This window comes from Taudactylus pleione, unplaced genomic scaffold (assembly GCF_031769625.1).
Source record: "Taudactylus pleione unplaced genomic scaffold, aTauple2 ptg000579l, whole genome shotgun sequence".
NCBI classification, from domain to species: Eukaryota; Metazoa; Chordata; class Amphibia; order Anura; family Myobatrachidae; genus Taudactylus; species Taudactylus pleione.
The window spans coordinates 6,659,329-6,675,558 of record NW_028284981.1 but is presented as its reverse complement, the minus strand read 5'-3'; the positions used below and the strand labels follow the sequence as shown (position 1 = coordinate 6,675,558).

Here is a 16,230-nt window from a genome sequence, read left to right as displayed (position 1 = left end):
ATTGGGCAGCACAGACGGTGTAATAGTTAGCATTACTGCATCACAGCACTAAGGTCATGGGTTTGATTCCCACCACGGCCCTACCTGTGCGGAGTTCGTATATTCTCCCTGTGCTTGCGTGGGTTTCCCCCTGGTACTCCGGTTTCCTCCCACACTCCAAAAATATACTGGTAGGTTAATTGGCTCCCAACACAAATTAACCCTAGTGTGTATGTGTGTGATCATGTGATAGGGAATATAGGCCCTCATTCAGAGCCGCTCGCTATTTCGTTCAAAAACAAGGGGTGGCTATTCAAATGATCCGTTCGCTCATTGCAGTCTGTTCACGCCTCTGTCTGAACGAGCGAGCAAAACTTGCGGTTGTTATTTTGAAAAATACGCCCCCTGGCCGCTCGCACCATACGTCATGTCCGCTATTTAATAGATTAATCGAGTACATCGAACAGCGTATGAACTGCTTGCTATTCTTGTGGTTGTTTTTTTCAACCGCTATTTTGCGAGCAGTTCAGAGTAAAAAAACCCAAGTGACGTGGTCAATGACGCTGCTGTATTAATTATGCACACCCTTAAAACGCCCGTTTTGACCCTTAAGCACGCCTGCGTTCTGATCTCCACTCCCCGTTTTCAAACACCATCCCGTTACCACCCACATACGCCTCATTCTGTCACTCAAAATAGCAGGCATTTGCTATTTAGCGAGCACACAATTTTCGGCCGCACTGACTGGTTCGCGCATGCGTATTACAATCCGTATTCATGCGCAGTTGTGCGAACATCGCTCGGAACAAACGAGCGGCCGCTTACAAGCGGCTCTGAATGAGGGCCATAGAGTGTAAGCTCCACTGGGACTGATGTGAATGGCCAAATATTCTCTGTAAAGCGCTGCGGAATATGTGTGCGCTATATAAATCACTGGTAATAATATTGTTGGGGTAATTGGTTTGTGACAAAACAAATAGACTGTAAGCTCTAGCATAAATGATTGACTGAATGTTCTCTGTAAAGCGCTGCGTAATATGTGTGCGCTATAGAAACAACAGTTAATAATAATATAAAATTTTCTGGGTATTGCAAAAGATCGTACCTATTTATTTTCACATTATGTAAAAAAAAATAAAAAAAATTTAGCTTTCAATTCCAATAGGAGTTTGGAAACCTACTAATTCGCCAAGCCGGTCTCATCTGCCATCTATGTGAAGCCTCCTGGTAGAGAAATAACTCAGACGTGTTTGTGGACTGTAAAAGCCCCGCTACCCTGCCCTAGCCCAGGCTCTTAGTGGAAGACATGCAGCTGCCGGCCGCTGATGTCATGAGGCAGGCTGGGGGGAGTCTGGGAGATCAGGCCGCATGGAATTCCAGCCAGGGTGAAAGTTCACTTCGCTTCCCAGAGACTCGGGGGCCTGGAGGAGGCTGAGCAAACATGAGCCCAATTTCAAACCTAAAAGAGTTGTGCTGTTCTCCTGCAGCAGGCGGAGGGTTTATGTGGTGGTGGTGTGAGGGGAACACACATCAAGGGATGAAAGGAAGAGGCCTATCGGTTTGTACTTGGTTAGTCACAAGCTGACACACATGGGCACAGTATGCTAGCTCTGCGCTCCTAATGTGAAGCAGCTCTCGGTTGCAAATCAATACCGCAGCTCCTTGTGGTGCCAGGGAACAGCGAACAGCCCCAGCATTCATACCAGCAAATCCCGCACCGCAGGGCGAGGAGTGCATCAGACACCGTGTATTAGGAAGGCTGGATAATAGCACAATGTGTGTTGTATTCCAAGGAGAAACTCTGTTATTGCGGGCTGTACGCAATCATCTTATGTCCCTCTTATGGTGCATACACACGGTCTAACTTTGCGGGACAATATGAACGATATCGTTTATCGTTATATATTGTTCATATCGTTTACTTTTTTGCATTGAACGACCAACGATGCACGTGGCCGTATGGACGATAACGATATCGGAGGTTGACCGTACATGCAGGTCAACTTGGTCGATATCATCATTTAAATACGGTCAGATATCGTTCATCGTTCATTTTTTAAAGTAGAAAAAAATCGTTCAACGATATCGATGATCGAGCATGTTGGACCGTGTGTATGCACCATTACACTCTACTTGGATCTCTATATACTGTGTGCAGTAAAAAAACAATTTATAATGTACTGACACAGATGCAAAATCGGGCACCCTATGGGCATTCAGCTGTTGTGGAACCTGCTATTATGACTGTTGGCTGGCAAGGCATGCTGTCACTTGTAGTTCCACAAGAACTGGGTGTGCACAGGTTGATCTGCTGTGGATTTCCAGATATTAGTTTGACCAACATGCTGGGACTTTTAGTTCCACAAACACTGGAGAACCTACTTGCCTTACAAGGATCATTATTTCCATAGAAGCTAAGAAGATAGATAGATAGATAGATAGATAGATAGATAGATAGATAGATAGATAATTGTTAGCTTTACTGCCTCACAGCCCTGAGGTCATGAATTAAATTCCTGACCAAAGTCCTATTTGTTGTGGAGTTTGTATGTTCTCTCCATTGGCCTCTGAAAAAAAAATTACCCTGGTGTTTTTGTGTATGTGTGTGTACATGTGGTAGGAAATATAGATTGTCAGCTCCACTGGGGCAGGGACTGATGTGAATGACTGAAATATTTCTCTGTAAGGGGCTGCGGAATATGTGTGCGCTATAGAGATATATAGAGAGAGAGAATTACTACGGCTTCAAACTATCAGAAAAGTTGTAGTTTTCATTTTCAGCTGATCTGTAGTAAAGCATAAAGTTTGCTGTCCAGCCCAAGCCTGCGATGTCTAACCCTCCCCGGTCTCCCCTGCGTGGAGCAGTGGTCAGCTAGACTTGCTCCTCGGCAGCAACTGGCATCTCTGTATATGGAGGTATAGACAGGGACAGAACCTAGCTAGCAGGAAGGAGACAGCACAGACTTCCAAGAGACTGGCTCCCAGATTACAGAGGTATGTGGGTGGAACCTTACACAGGATGTGAAGCCGGCAGGGGGGGGGGGGGGGTGATGGAGGAAGGACTGATTCAGTGCTCCAGGAACTTTTCACCTCAGTAATTCTATTCACTACATGTGCTCACCTTTTGCAGGGGTTAAATACAGCTGTGTATTACTGTTGTGGTAACATAATTCAGATACATTAGCCCTTCCTGACGGGCAAATGTATGGCCTTACTATCGTCCCTCTACTACGTGTGACTTTCTCATACCTAGTCAGTGTAATATCCTCAAACTGCACCACTAACCTTATACATGATTCACTACACTACCTCTGTGCTCCAACACTGACCTCCCTCCCCGTCTATAGGGTCTTCTTACTAACACCTGCAGGGGTCTATTTACTAAGCTGTGTTAGGCGACAGAGTGAAAAGTGATAAGGTGCCAGCCAATCAGCGCATGCGCCAACCAGTCATTGCGGTCGGAAATTGTGCGCTCGCAAAATAGCGAATGCCTGCTAATTTGAGTGACAGGATGAGGCGTTTGTGGGTGGTAACAGGGGAAGGTGCTTGAAAACGGGGAGTGGAGCTCCGAACGCAGGCGTGCCAAATGGTCAAAACGGGCGTTTTAAGGGTGTGCATAATTAACAAAGCAGCGTCATCGGCCACGTCACTTGGTTGTCTTTGAGCCTGAACTGGTCGCATGATTGCGGTAGGAAAATCCAACCACAAGCACTGCGAGCAGTTCAGACGCCTTTCGATGTACTCGATTAATCTAATAAATAGCGGAGATGACGTATGATGCGAACGGCCAGGGGGCGTCTTTACAAAATAGCGAGCGCATGTTTCGTTCGCTCGCTCAGACATAGAGGCGTCCACAGACCGAAAAGAGCGAGCTCTCAATTTAAATAGCCGGCCCCTTTTTCTGAACGACCGTTCGCAAATAGCGTCCGGCTCTGAATCAGGCCCTCTGTCTCCTAACACTGCTTAGTAAATAGACCCCTTAATCCCTCCAGGCTGCACCTCATTTATGGCATTCACTACCTGCCTCCTTCAGCCTTTGTCCAATTCTGCATCAATGTGCCCATAATGCTGATCAAACATGGAGTTCTCCTTCTAACTTCACAGAGATTTGTCACTACGCTATGAAGAGCTTTAACAACATGGCTGACGATCATCCTGTCTATTTTACAATATTGGGACTTGTGTACTTTACGGACTCATTGCAGAGAGAACCCAATGAATGTTTTAAATGGTAAGTACCGAAAGTTGATAACAATAATAAAATTCCAGGAACTGAGTTAATTGTTTAAGAAGGAAGAGTGTAAAGTAATAAGAGAGACATTTTGTCAAAACGTATGAGTTTTTTTTGATATTTTAAGGAATTAGGGCAATGAGAATAATACTGGCCACAGACTGTGATATTGGGCCGGTGAGTGTGTTTAAACATAAAACCAGTGAGAGGCCTGATAACGATCCCACTAAATCATCAAAACAATTATCAGGCAGGTTGGTGAATGTGAAGATGAGCACTCTCTTATAGGTCTATGGATCCAGTCACTTTCCAGCCACACTAACAGGCTCCAGGGTGATCTGGACATGACAGCGTAGCTTGGCCCAAATGTCAAACCTTAACCAGTTTGGTCACCGAAGTGCATGTAGCCAATTAGACAGCGATTGCCAATAAAAATCTAACATTTGTCTACACCTTTTTGGGGACCGGTAAGTGACAAAAGTTTGGGAGAGATTCAATTGACGGTGTAATGGTAGCATTACTGCCTCACAGCACTGAGGTCATGGGTTCAATTCCCACCACGGCCCTAACTGTGTGGAGTTTGTATATTCTCCCTGTGCTTGCGTGGGTTTCCTCCGGGTACTCCGGTTTCCTCCCACACTCCAAAAATATACTGGTAAGTTAATTGGCTCCCACCAAAAATTAACCCTAGTGTGTATGTGTGTGTGCATGTGATAGGGAACATAGATTGTAAGCTCCACTGGGGCAGGGACTGATGTGAATGGACAAATATTCTCTGTAAAGCGCTGCGGAATATGTGTGCGCTATATAAATAACTGGTAAATAAATAAATAAATAAATTAGGTATAATTATCTCGCACCTGCAAGTAAGGAGGGCTACATGTCCCACTTATGGTACTTCCGGACTTGCACATTTTTTTGTTTGCAGACCAATAGGACTGTGAACAGAAATTTGCGAGTTCAAGCCGTGAAGGGCGTTGACGGCGTTTACATGCCGTTGCAACGGTAACTTGCCTTCCTCCGAACACTGTGGCCATATCTACTAACCACAGCGGGTGAATACTGAATAGAGGTCATACACATATGCACAACAGTGCAGGGGGGGGGGGGGTGAGCCAAGGGGTGGCTCGGCTGCTCTGGGCGCTCCCCAAGAGTGATGGTAACTGGGGCATGACAAGGCTGTGCCCAATTTCTTGCAAGGCCACGTAGGACACCTCCAGCACACGCCCAAAGTCCCTCTTTCCCATGTGTTGGGAGATATGCTGTGGCACATGTCGGTGCTATTCTGAAACACATTTTCCGACCATGTCGATGTTTATTGCCGGGGAAGCAATTAGCACAGATGACGGTAATCTGAAAGCCCCAATGCTGCAGAATGTGTTATGTGGTTGACACTTAGAAGAAAGTGGTTTTGAACACACACAGACAGCACAGCAAGGGCAATCTGTGTGTATAGGTTTCCTTATAAAAATACATTTATTAGTTTTCCACACACTGTATGACATCTTTTTTCTGGTTTCTCTGTGGTTACTAAAAACCACATCTTCATTCTGTGTGGCTTACATTGTGCGACGGGCAATCCTCTAAACTAGCTGGTCAGTAAAATCAGTGATTCCCTTTCTTAGTTGCTTTGTTACAATAAAGGGCTAAATGAAAACTTGCTTCAAATTAAATTATTGCTACTTAGCTTCATATAGAGATTCATCGGACACCACAATCCTCCCGGGTGGGCTAGACAAGATCCTCACATCACTAACCTCCCCCCCCCCCCTTCCCATCAGCCCTCTCACTTACTCAGCCACACAAACAGTCAAACCACAGTCTACCCCTTATTTCCTGAAATGATCTGTGCTGCTGTTAATCTGAGATTATATGATTGAAATATTCCCTGTTGTATAGCCAGTCGAGAAGAGAGCAGGAATACAATAAGGGGATCTATACTAAAGGTGGGTACACACCTGACAGATATATCTGCAGATGATGGTCGTTCATACACACTGAACGGCAATCATCTGCTTGTGCCCTCGGGTTCCGGTGGCGGGACCTGGTGGCCAGTGGGCTGGTCGGTTTGCGGGTCCCGCCCCCCTCCTCGCGGCTGCCGCTGTGTGTGTACGGGCGGTCGGCACCTGCCGATGGATAGATATGTCTACATATCTGTCCATCGGCTGTGCAGCACAGCCAATGCGATATGTCGGTCCCGTCGTTCACTGACATATCGCAGGTACACACTGGCCGACGTGCAGCAGATATATTGGCCGATCAATCGATCGGCCAATGTATCCGCCAGTGTGTGCCCACCATTAGTCAAGTACACATTAAGTAAAAGGAATTTATATGCTAAATATGTTTACATTATCTGCCTTTGTTACAGTATATAAAGACCAGAAAGAGAGGGCTGTATTTCATACTTACCTACTTTTTTCATCTCTCTGGGAGAATCCTGGAGAGGAGCTGTAGCTTGCTACTTCGGATGCCGGACTCTGACGTCATTAGGCCCCGCCCCATTGCAGGAAAATTTTGCAATACGCAGCTCTGTGGGGAGGGGCGGGGCTAAATGATATTTTTCTGCATCATTTTAGCCCCCACTCTCTCCACACGAACCAGCAATTCCCATTTATTTCCCCCATTCTGCCCACTTCACTCGGAAGTGGGGGTTCTGCTCGAGATCAGGCCAGTCTTACAAAGGAGCGGGGGGCTACCCAAAATCGAAAGCCTCCCACATCAGGGAGAGTAGAAAAGTGTGCTGTAAATCATACTTGCTGACTTTTCTTGAAATTCAGAGAAAGTCCCTGAAATAGTGGTGACCTCCCTGACTCCCTGGAAAGTCTAGCAATCTCCCTGAGGCTGGGCTGGGTATGTGCAACACAGCCCCTACCCACTATGGAGGAATCAATGTGGAGAAGAAAGAGGAAGTTGCTAGCAGTTACACATATATATATATATATATATATATATATATACATACACTTTATTGTACACCAGTAGGCTCTTAAAGCAAATTTCCAAACTCATAGTTTACCATTTGTCTGCAGATTTTAGAAACTGAAAGAACTGAATACTAAGTATTCATCCCCTGCATAGTACTTAGAAGACAAACCTTTTTCAAAAATTACAGCTGTAAAGGCCCCCATACACCTACACGATTTCGGGCCGATTGCACGATTTTCGATGAGTCATAAGATGGATCTTGTGAAAATCGTGTATTATTTTAGTAAGATACGATCCGATGTGCGCTCTCCCGCAGCTCCTATAATCATATCTTATGATCAGATGTGCAGCACATCTTGTCCATTGTATCGTGTGCAGATCGTGACGTTTATTTTGTTCATGCGATCCATCGTGTGTAAATTCAGTAATTTCAATGACTGTTTCCCTAATGAGCCTGTGAGACACAGGATCGATCTTACGACAGATCCTGTGCTAAGAAAAACAACTGACATGCTGCCGGGCCTGCCAGGGAGCTCCGGGGAGTCGTAGGGAAATCGTATGTTCAATCTGATCTTATGCTGGTCGTGTAGGTGTATGGGCCACTTAAGTCTGTTGGGGTGAGTCTCTGCCAGGTTTGCACACTGCAGTTCTGCTCCAGGGTGTTCAGGTTGGTTGGATGATGTTTGTGTACAGCAGTTTTGGGCTTGGGATCAGGTAGAGGCTAACTAATTAAATGTTAGGAGAACAAACTTGGAGCTTCCACAGCAGGGTTGAATACTTATGCAAGCTGCATTTTTCAGTAAAAAATCTGCAGACAAATAATGAACCATGAGTTTGAACATTTAGTTTAAGAGTCTACTGGTTCGCAATAAATAAGTGTAATTTGTACCACAGAAAAATCTAATGATTTTTTGTAAGGGGTTGAATATTTTTTCAGGCCAGTGTGTGTTTATATTGGGCCTCATTTACAGTAGGACGTAAGTTTGTGACATGTCTCTCCGATAGAGCACTACAAGTTGTATTCTGCGCCATGTGTACGAGTGCTGCATTCACAATCTCCATGAAATGCTTTTTAGTAGGAACATATTCTGTAATGGGTTGGGTACAGGATGCCGGCGATCAGAATCCCGGTGGACAGATTCCCGACGCTGGCATTCCGACAGGGTTAGTATACCAATACTTGTCGATCGGCATCCTAACCCTCCCCCTCTCCCTACCTCCCCGCTGCCTAAACCTAACCCTCCCCCGCAGTGCCTAAACCTCCCGCCCTCCCCCAAACCCTAAACCTAACCCTCCCCCTCTAGTGCCTAACCCTCTCCCTAACCCCACTACTTACTGTTGGGGTGCCTGCGCCAGGATTCTGACTAGTGTCAGTATTCCAGAGCCGGCATCTCGACATTCGGGATTATGACCACATCCTGCTGTAAATATCTGTCATTCAGTGCACGATGGGCCGTGTATTATTCAAGCAAAATGAAGTGGATAAATAGTAGGTCTGACCCTAGGTGCCTCACCTCTGCCTTGTACATGCGGATGAGGCCTTGATTGACTTTTGCCCACGAAGGGACTGCGCTGATATTCCAAAGCTGATTGGAGTGTTCAGCAAAGGGGCCAGTCTTCATCTGTAAACAGAAAAAATGGTTTGAGACAATGAATTCACATCAATTTCCTAACAAACAGAGTTTTCAGATTAATTCCTCTCTACACATAACTACAGCAGTGGTACGCAACTCAGAATTTACTCCGCCGCTACCTAAGATAACAGAAAAATAGAGACCATTAGACATACTTACTGCTAAAACATCTATTTACTAGCACTATGTTTTGAGGACAGCTTCAGTTTTGCAAAGATTTGTTTTTGTTTGTACTTAGGGCCTGATTCAGAGGAGCTCGCAAAAAGCGAGCTCTCGCTCTGAATCAGGGCAGGGTGACCACCCACAGCTTTTGCGAGCGGCTAGGTGATGGTCGCGACCATCGCAGCTTGCGACAAGGCCTTGTGGTAGGGTCTTGTTCCCGCAAGCCCCAGGGAGCTTTCTGCTCTAACAGAGCAGGAAGCTCACCACTGACATCACTGGTGATGTCAGTGGTGCCTCCCACAAATGGCAGGCGTTCCTGTGTAGCCCCCCCCCCTCCCCAACCTTTTGGATGCGAGCGCCGGAGCGAGTGATTTCTCGCTCGCTCCAGGACTCGCACGTGCGCACTGCACGCCCATCGACCCGCTTGCGAGCGCATAGCGCTTTGCGAGCGGGTCTGAATCAGGCCCTTAATCTGTAACTGAGAAATCCTGAAAACATGACTGGTTTCGGATATTTAAGCAGAGAATTGAGAACATCCGATTTGTATAATCCATACACTAAAAGGACATGGTGCAATCAAATTATAGCTGTCATTGCTGTGTCCCAGTCTAGAAAATGAAAGCTAACATCTGATTGGCTGTTTGGGGATACAACACTTTGTGCTATGTCAAAACATTCTCTTCTCTCTACAATGGCCAGGAAATCTTGGTGATCAGGTTTCAAGAACTAGCTGCGTCATCTAAAGTGAGCGAGAGAAAGCATTTGGCAAATTAACATGGTCTGTGCACGTTTACAATACTTACTGATGTGTGATTCAATATGTATTTACAATATAAGATGCACATGAGTCTCTGAAGCTTTACAAAGTTCTAGGTGTTCCCAAGATGCTTCCTGGTTTATCTGCCAGTTTCCTTCCTGAGTCTCCTAATGGGACGCTCAGAAGTCAGCATTACAGGGCAGTATCAGCTGTCTCCTGATCCAAACTCCTCCAGGTAAAGCCTAATGGCCGGCTGAGCTTGGGTGGAACTTTGATTACCTGGGTCGAAGTGACAAGCAACTTTCCAAGCCACAGACCAGTGCTGGCCAGAACAGATCTCGGTGACTAGTTCACCCGCAAGTAGTTACTTAAAAGGGGATTCTAACGAGAACTAGATTTGTCGAACTGCAATGGAACTAAGGTGCCCATCCACTAGCAGACATGAAAACGACTGCACGATTACGACATTGTAATCGTGCAGTCGTTTGTCAGTCTGTGATGAGCCTGCACTGAATGAGCAGTCGTTCAGTGCAGGCTCATCAATCATCTGCAAACATGCTCAACCTGAAGTTATCGTCAGGTTGACCAGCATGTTTGCACAATGATATATGTCTAAACGACCAGCGGGCACGCGCATCGCTGGTCGTTTTAGACATTTTTGCAAACTATTTATGAACGATTGAAAGATCGTTATCGTTCAATCGCTCAACTTAATCGTCTAGTGCAGCGGTTTTCAACCGGTGTGCCGCGGCACACTAGTGTGCCGGAGCACACTAGTGAGCCGAGGCCGGTAGTGAAGTGTGCCGCGGGGCTGTCAGAGCCACCGGGCACATTTTACTGTACTTCAGCATCCCGGGCCGCTGAGCTCCTCTGGGAGACTCAGGCGCGACCGGGTAGTGACCTGCAAAGATGCGGCGGTCCCGACTCAAGGTGAAATTTCCGGAGCCGCAGGAGGATCAGAGCTCCTAGAGGTAGGGACGAATAGGACAAGACTAGCCTCATGGGTAACACAGCCTCTTGGAACTTTGCAAGTTGTTTCCCCTTTTTGGCAAACGGACTGACCACCGCTCTCCATTCACTCCCAATAAATCCCCAAGCGGGCTATAAACATCTCTCTCTTCAGTATACATTTTCATAGCACTCATACATCCTTTAACTATTACACTGGGGCCTGTTCGTGCAATCAGAAGATGACTGTACACACAGGGGTAATTGCAATAGCCTGCGCAATCCAGGCATTGGCGAGTTCTCAGCGCATATGCCCAAAGTTTTAAAGGGGCAATCATTTAAAAAGGTAAACAAACCTGGTTTTGCCTTTTAAATCATTGTCCCTTTATAACATGGGACAGATGTGCCGGGATCTATGTCTGCAAGTCGCAGGATAGTACATTTACACCCCAGTCTGATAGTGACATCATCCATCTTGCCCGATAATGATCTATTATTTTGCAATGAGGTGACCATCAGGCATAACAGCAATGTAGGACCACCAGCTAATACATTGATAAGACGATGATCTGCATATCCCGTGTGGAATCTAAGGCCATGGATTAAGGTTGCAGAAATTACTAGAGTAAAATTGAAGAGAGTCCTCTGCCCAGGCATAACTTCACTCCTTTGCCAAAAGTATACCCACAATCCAAAGCTTCCCCCAGTACCAACAGCTGCACTGCAGCCATGTTTTCTCCTGGCATCAGGACGCTACATTGCAGAGTCCCATAAGTTGCACTGGCTACTATGGATTTAGATATGCCTTAGGTTATTAGTGTATACTCCCCAATGCTACACTAATCACTGTAACACTGTAGTGTACATTTCCAGTATGCAGAAGACCTCTCACACCTCGAGCAAGCCGGTCATACACACTGTGATAGCAACACTGCCCTACATAGTGCAGAGGTTTAGGTGAAATATTAAAGGTGCGGGTGGAGAATGACCACATCTGGCCTCTGAAGTAGCTGGAAGAATTTACTACATAATTCCATCATAGTTTTTTAATGCACTCAAAATGACTTTTATGTTTAAAGATAGATTGATCGACATAATTTTACCCCCATTGTTGCTGGGCTGTAGACTACCCCTTATATTTGGGTGGATGTATCGAGCAGCGATACAAATGGACCAGTGGAGAAGTTACCCATAGCAACCAAACAGCTTCTACCTATGATTTTATAGAATGTACTTGACAAATGCTACCTCGAAGTTGATTGGTTGCTATAGGCAAGATCTCCACTGGCCCACATCTTTCCACTGCTGGATACATCACCTCCAAAGTCTCTGAGAATGAAGTGGTCCACACATGAGACAGCTTAGCAAATGGACCCTAAAGCACCCCATGTGTGGGACCATTCACCATCAGGCTAGAACTTCTATTCAGATTTTAATCACTCCCAGCTGGAAATGCATTTGGCCACTATTGCTGTATGTGTGCTGGCAACTGCTAAAGCAGACGGATGTGGCCTCGTGTGTGGCTAATGTACAGAAGGATTCTAACACAGCCCCGGCTATTCAGCTTTCAGACCAAATTACCAAATGTTCACAGCTGTGACCTGCGTAAGAAGTCCGTCCATCTTTTATTGTGGTCACCCTAACCGTGCACGGTACTATGCAATCAGATCTCGCAAGAACTAGTGGATGAAAAAGATCATATATAGGATTGCAATGGGAATTGGTATTACATTCTTCCCCCCAAAGTTAAAGGATAATTCTGTCTTTAAATTATACCTGCAATAATCTAATATCCTCCCAAAAAATGTGCTTCCTTCTGTTTACCTATGGTGACTTTAGAACTACATATTATAAGTATTGTATATATATATATTCTTCTTAGGTAGCACTCTGTCCTAAGAGGACTGTATACTTTGGGCCATATCTTGGTCTGTTTTGGAGGGCCCCTGCATCGTTATATGCATATCTAGGAGTGCCACCCCTGGGGACTGTATATATGGGGGGGGAAGAGAGAGAGAGCGAGAGAGAGAGAGAGAGCGAGAGAGAGAGAGAGTGTGAGCGAGCGAGCGAGCGAGAGAGAGAGAGAGAGAGAGAGAGAGAGAGAGAGAGAGAGAGAATATTTGACGTTATCCAAGCACAAGGGGTACACACAAACTCCATACAGAGGAGGCCCTGGTCAGGAAGTAAACTCATGACCCCAATGCTTTGAGACAACAAATCTAACCACTGTGTAGGGGCTATGGCCTGGTATCATTGGAATTTATTGGCAAATACTTCCCATGTTGGTGAAGGAGACAGGAAAGCACTGGGAGCAGGGGGTCAAGGTTGTTTGAGACGGAGCTGCGGGGGGCTTGGGGGGGGGGGTGTATGACAGAGCCGTGGAAAGGGGGGGATGAAGCTGTGATGGACCAGGGGATGGGGGCAGGAACAGCAGAGAGGGCCAGAACAGGAGGCGGGTGAAGCCATATGCTGGGTCCATTATACTAGTATATATACATTTGGGTCTTAGTTACTTAATCAGGCAGTACATTGGTGCAGAAGTTAGCACTCCTTCTGACAGCACTGGGGCCGTGAGTTAATTTCCCAACTAGGGTCCTATCTGTGAGGAGTTTGTATGTTCTCCCCAGGTTTGCATGGGTTTCCTCTGGGTGTTCCAGCCCCCCCACCAAACACACCTAAAAAAAAACAAGAACATACCAGTATGTTAATAGAATTCTGACAAAAAACGACTCCTAGTTTATATGTACGTGAGTGTTAAGGGATTTATACTGTAAGCTCCAATGGGACAGGGACTAACATGAATGACAAACATTCTCTGTTTGGCGCTATGTGACTTATTGGAGCTGTATACATAAACGGTAATAACAATAATGGAAGCCACTCGTTTGGTTGAGCCTTCTAGGACAGTTTTACTTCCAAAGAACCAATAGGAATAAACGCCAGGTTGGTATCTGACAAATCAAATACAATGCAATTAGATCTGTCAGGATGGGGCACACACTGTGCAATGTCAGACAATTTGGTCTAGAACAAGCAAACTGGCTAAAACAATGTGCAAACGTGAGGCCAGACACGTGGCAATTTTGGCAGCCGAATCGAATACAGATCCAGCTATTAGCCAATCAGGCGGGCGCCCAGCTTTAGACATATTCAGAGCGAGCGTCCCAAATTACTTCATACCAGCTAAAACTTTTTTTTTTTTTTTCCTTTTAACTTAGACTATACTGATGAAAGCAAATGTCTGATTGGTTGCTATGGGTTACACCATATTTGTTATAATTGCCTCATGATGCACGATGTGTTCTGCTCTATGCGGTTAGACTTACACGCTGGTTACATAAACCCAATGGCTAGCACTGGGGCACTTGTCATTTTATTTTTCTTCCAACAGTAATTTTTGTTTCACGTTTAGTGATTTCTATTGCAGTAAAGAGGGTATTTTATGTTATTCTTCTTCTTTATACAATTAGTTGTTGCTTTTCCTCTCTATAGAACAAAATGCTGTGCGGTACCGTCCTGTCTTTTAACAGAGGGATTGCTGTGCGCTCCCAGGGTGAGTACTTAACATGCAGACAAACTGGCCAGTCCCGATGAAGTTACACGAGATGAATCCACTTCAAAGACCAGCAAAGATATAATACATGGTTAAAAAAAAAAAAAAAAAAAAACTACAGAGGAGACACAGACTGCAGGGAGAGATCATGAGAAAGAGAGCGAGAGACGGCAGGAGAGGCAGCGTGAGACATCACATGATGGAGAGAGAGGGAGAGAGAGCCAATCCTGCAGTAACCTCAGGGGAATTGAATGAGTCAGAGAAGCCATATTGAGCAGGAAATTACTCACAGGCTCTGCGTTCCTGACTCTGCTCTCCCCAGAGAATGAGCCTTTTGTAAATGGTTCCTCAGTCAGTAAGAGGAGGGAGGGAGCGAGGGGGGGAGAGAGGGATAAATGAGAGCAGCCCCTTCCTGTCAGTTCCTTCCCTTCCAGCAGAAATCTGAACCCTCCCTTCTCTAGGAGAGGGGGAAAAAAAAAAAAAAAAAAATCTCCTCCAAATTTAGAAGGGCAGATTGAAGCAGAGACTGAGCAGGCAGAGGAGAGAGCTGCACAATGCTCTGTGCCTTTCAATTACTGCTCCTCTCCCGTCTCTCGTTAAGTCGGCATCACTCATTGGAAACTTCCCTGATCTCATCCTTTGTGGTGGCGCTGGGCGTTTATTAACCCCTGGGCTACCAGAACAGAAAGCAAGCCGTGTCGCGATAGCCGTTACTTATGGTGCGTACACACTACACGATATGCTCCCTGAGCGATATCGTGTAGTGTGTCCCCGGCAGGCTGTGCTCAATGTCGGTTCATGACATTGAGCACAGCCGCTGAACGATATCATTAACGATATCGTTCAGCGCCGGGCTCTCTCCCCCATTCCCCAATATGCAGCAACCTGACAAGGTCGTCAGATGGTGCTGCATGTTCAGGCGATGGACAATGTCGGAAACGACCAGCGGAAGTGCGCATCGCTGGTCGTTTCCGACATAAAAGTGCACGATTTGTGCACGATTACTGAGCGATTGCACGATTACTAGGGGTGAGCGGGTTCGGTTTTACTCGGATCTTTTTATTGGCTGTCGCCGAACATGTGTTTTGGATAGCGAATTAAATCGAGCCAAAGTTGCGGTAAAGTGGCGATAAGAACCGAGTAAAACCGAACCCGCTCACCCCTAACGATTACGATGTCGTAATTGTGCAGTCGCTCAGTAATATCGCACAGTGTGTACCCACCATTACGCCTGCTGCCAGACCTTTTAATAAGTGGCACATATAAAACACACAGGTCATCTCACCTGATGCCAAACACACTGAGCCTGGGCAATCCATATTAAAGAGACATGCCGGTAACATTACCTGAATCTTACCTAGAGGAAGTGCACAGGGTGTATGTTAGGATTCTGGACACAACAGCACATTTTTAGGACACGATTAAATGGGCTTTTTGGGAAACCGCGGTTTCCTAACCGGGAAATTGCTACGCTGCAAAGTGATGATACATCCCATTGGTGACATTACCGTGGATAGGGAACGCCGTTAGAACAATCCCAATTGTGACTGTAACAGTGGGGTTTATGTATCAAGCAGTGGAGAAGTTGCCCATAGCAACCAATCAGCTCCTATTATTTTATAGACTGTACTTGATAAATGCTACTTCAAAGCGGATTGGTTGATATGGGCAACTTCTCTACACTTTTCACCGCTTCATACATCAACCCCAGTGTTTCCCATTCACTTTAATGTTTACTGGAGCAGGTCACCCCTCCACAGTGCGCCAGTTTGCTGGTTGGAGAACCGCAGCGTTCGTACGTCGCTCCGGTAAAGTGTCAGCCTATAGCGCAGTTCGGGAGTGTGTATGTTTCTGCTTTACGTCTGGCAGCTGTATGTCCAACTGTGTTACATTCCCTGGAGTTTATAATGCTGCGTTCCCACTGTACAGCTACAAGTATGGGATGTATTATTTGGAATACTTAGTAATGGGGATTATTCTAATAAGCGGCTTTTCCGCTATTTGTACCAAATTATATTTACATTTCAAGCATTACCTC

At 45.8% G+C, this 16,230-nt stretch overlaps 1 protein-coding gene across 1 annotated transcript in view; it reads right to left on the bottom strand.

Moving 5' to 3' along the window:
• PTPA (protein phosphatase 2 phosphatase activator) overlaps positions 1–16,230 on the bottom strand; it is a 63,235-nt gene that overhangs the window by 15,417 nt on the left and 31,588 nt on the right. Inside the window, exon 9 of the mRNA XM_088453521.1 lies at positions 8,653–8,760. Coding sequence (XP_088309647.1) covers positions 8,653–8,760 — 108 coding nt within the window. The remainder of the gene's footprint in view (positions 1–8,652; positions 8,761–16,230) is intronic.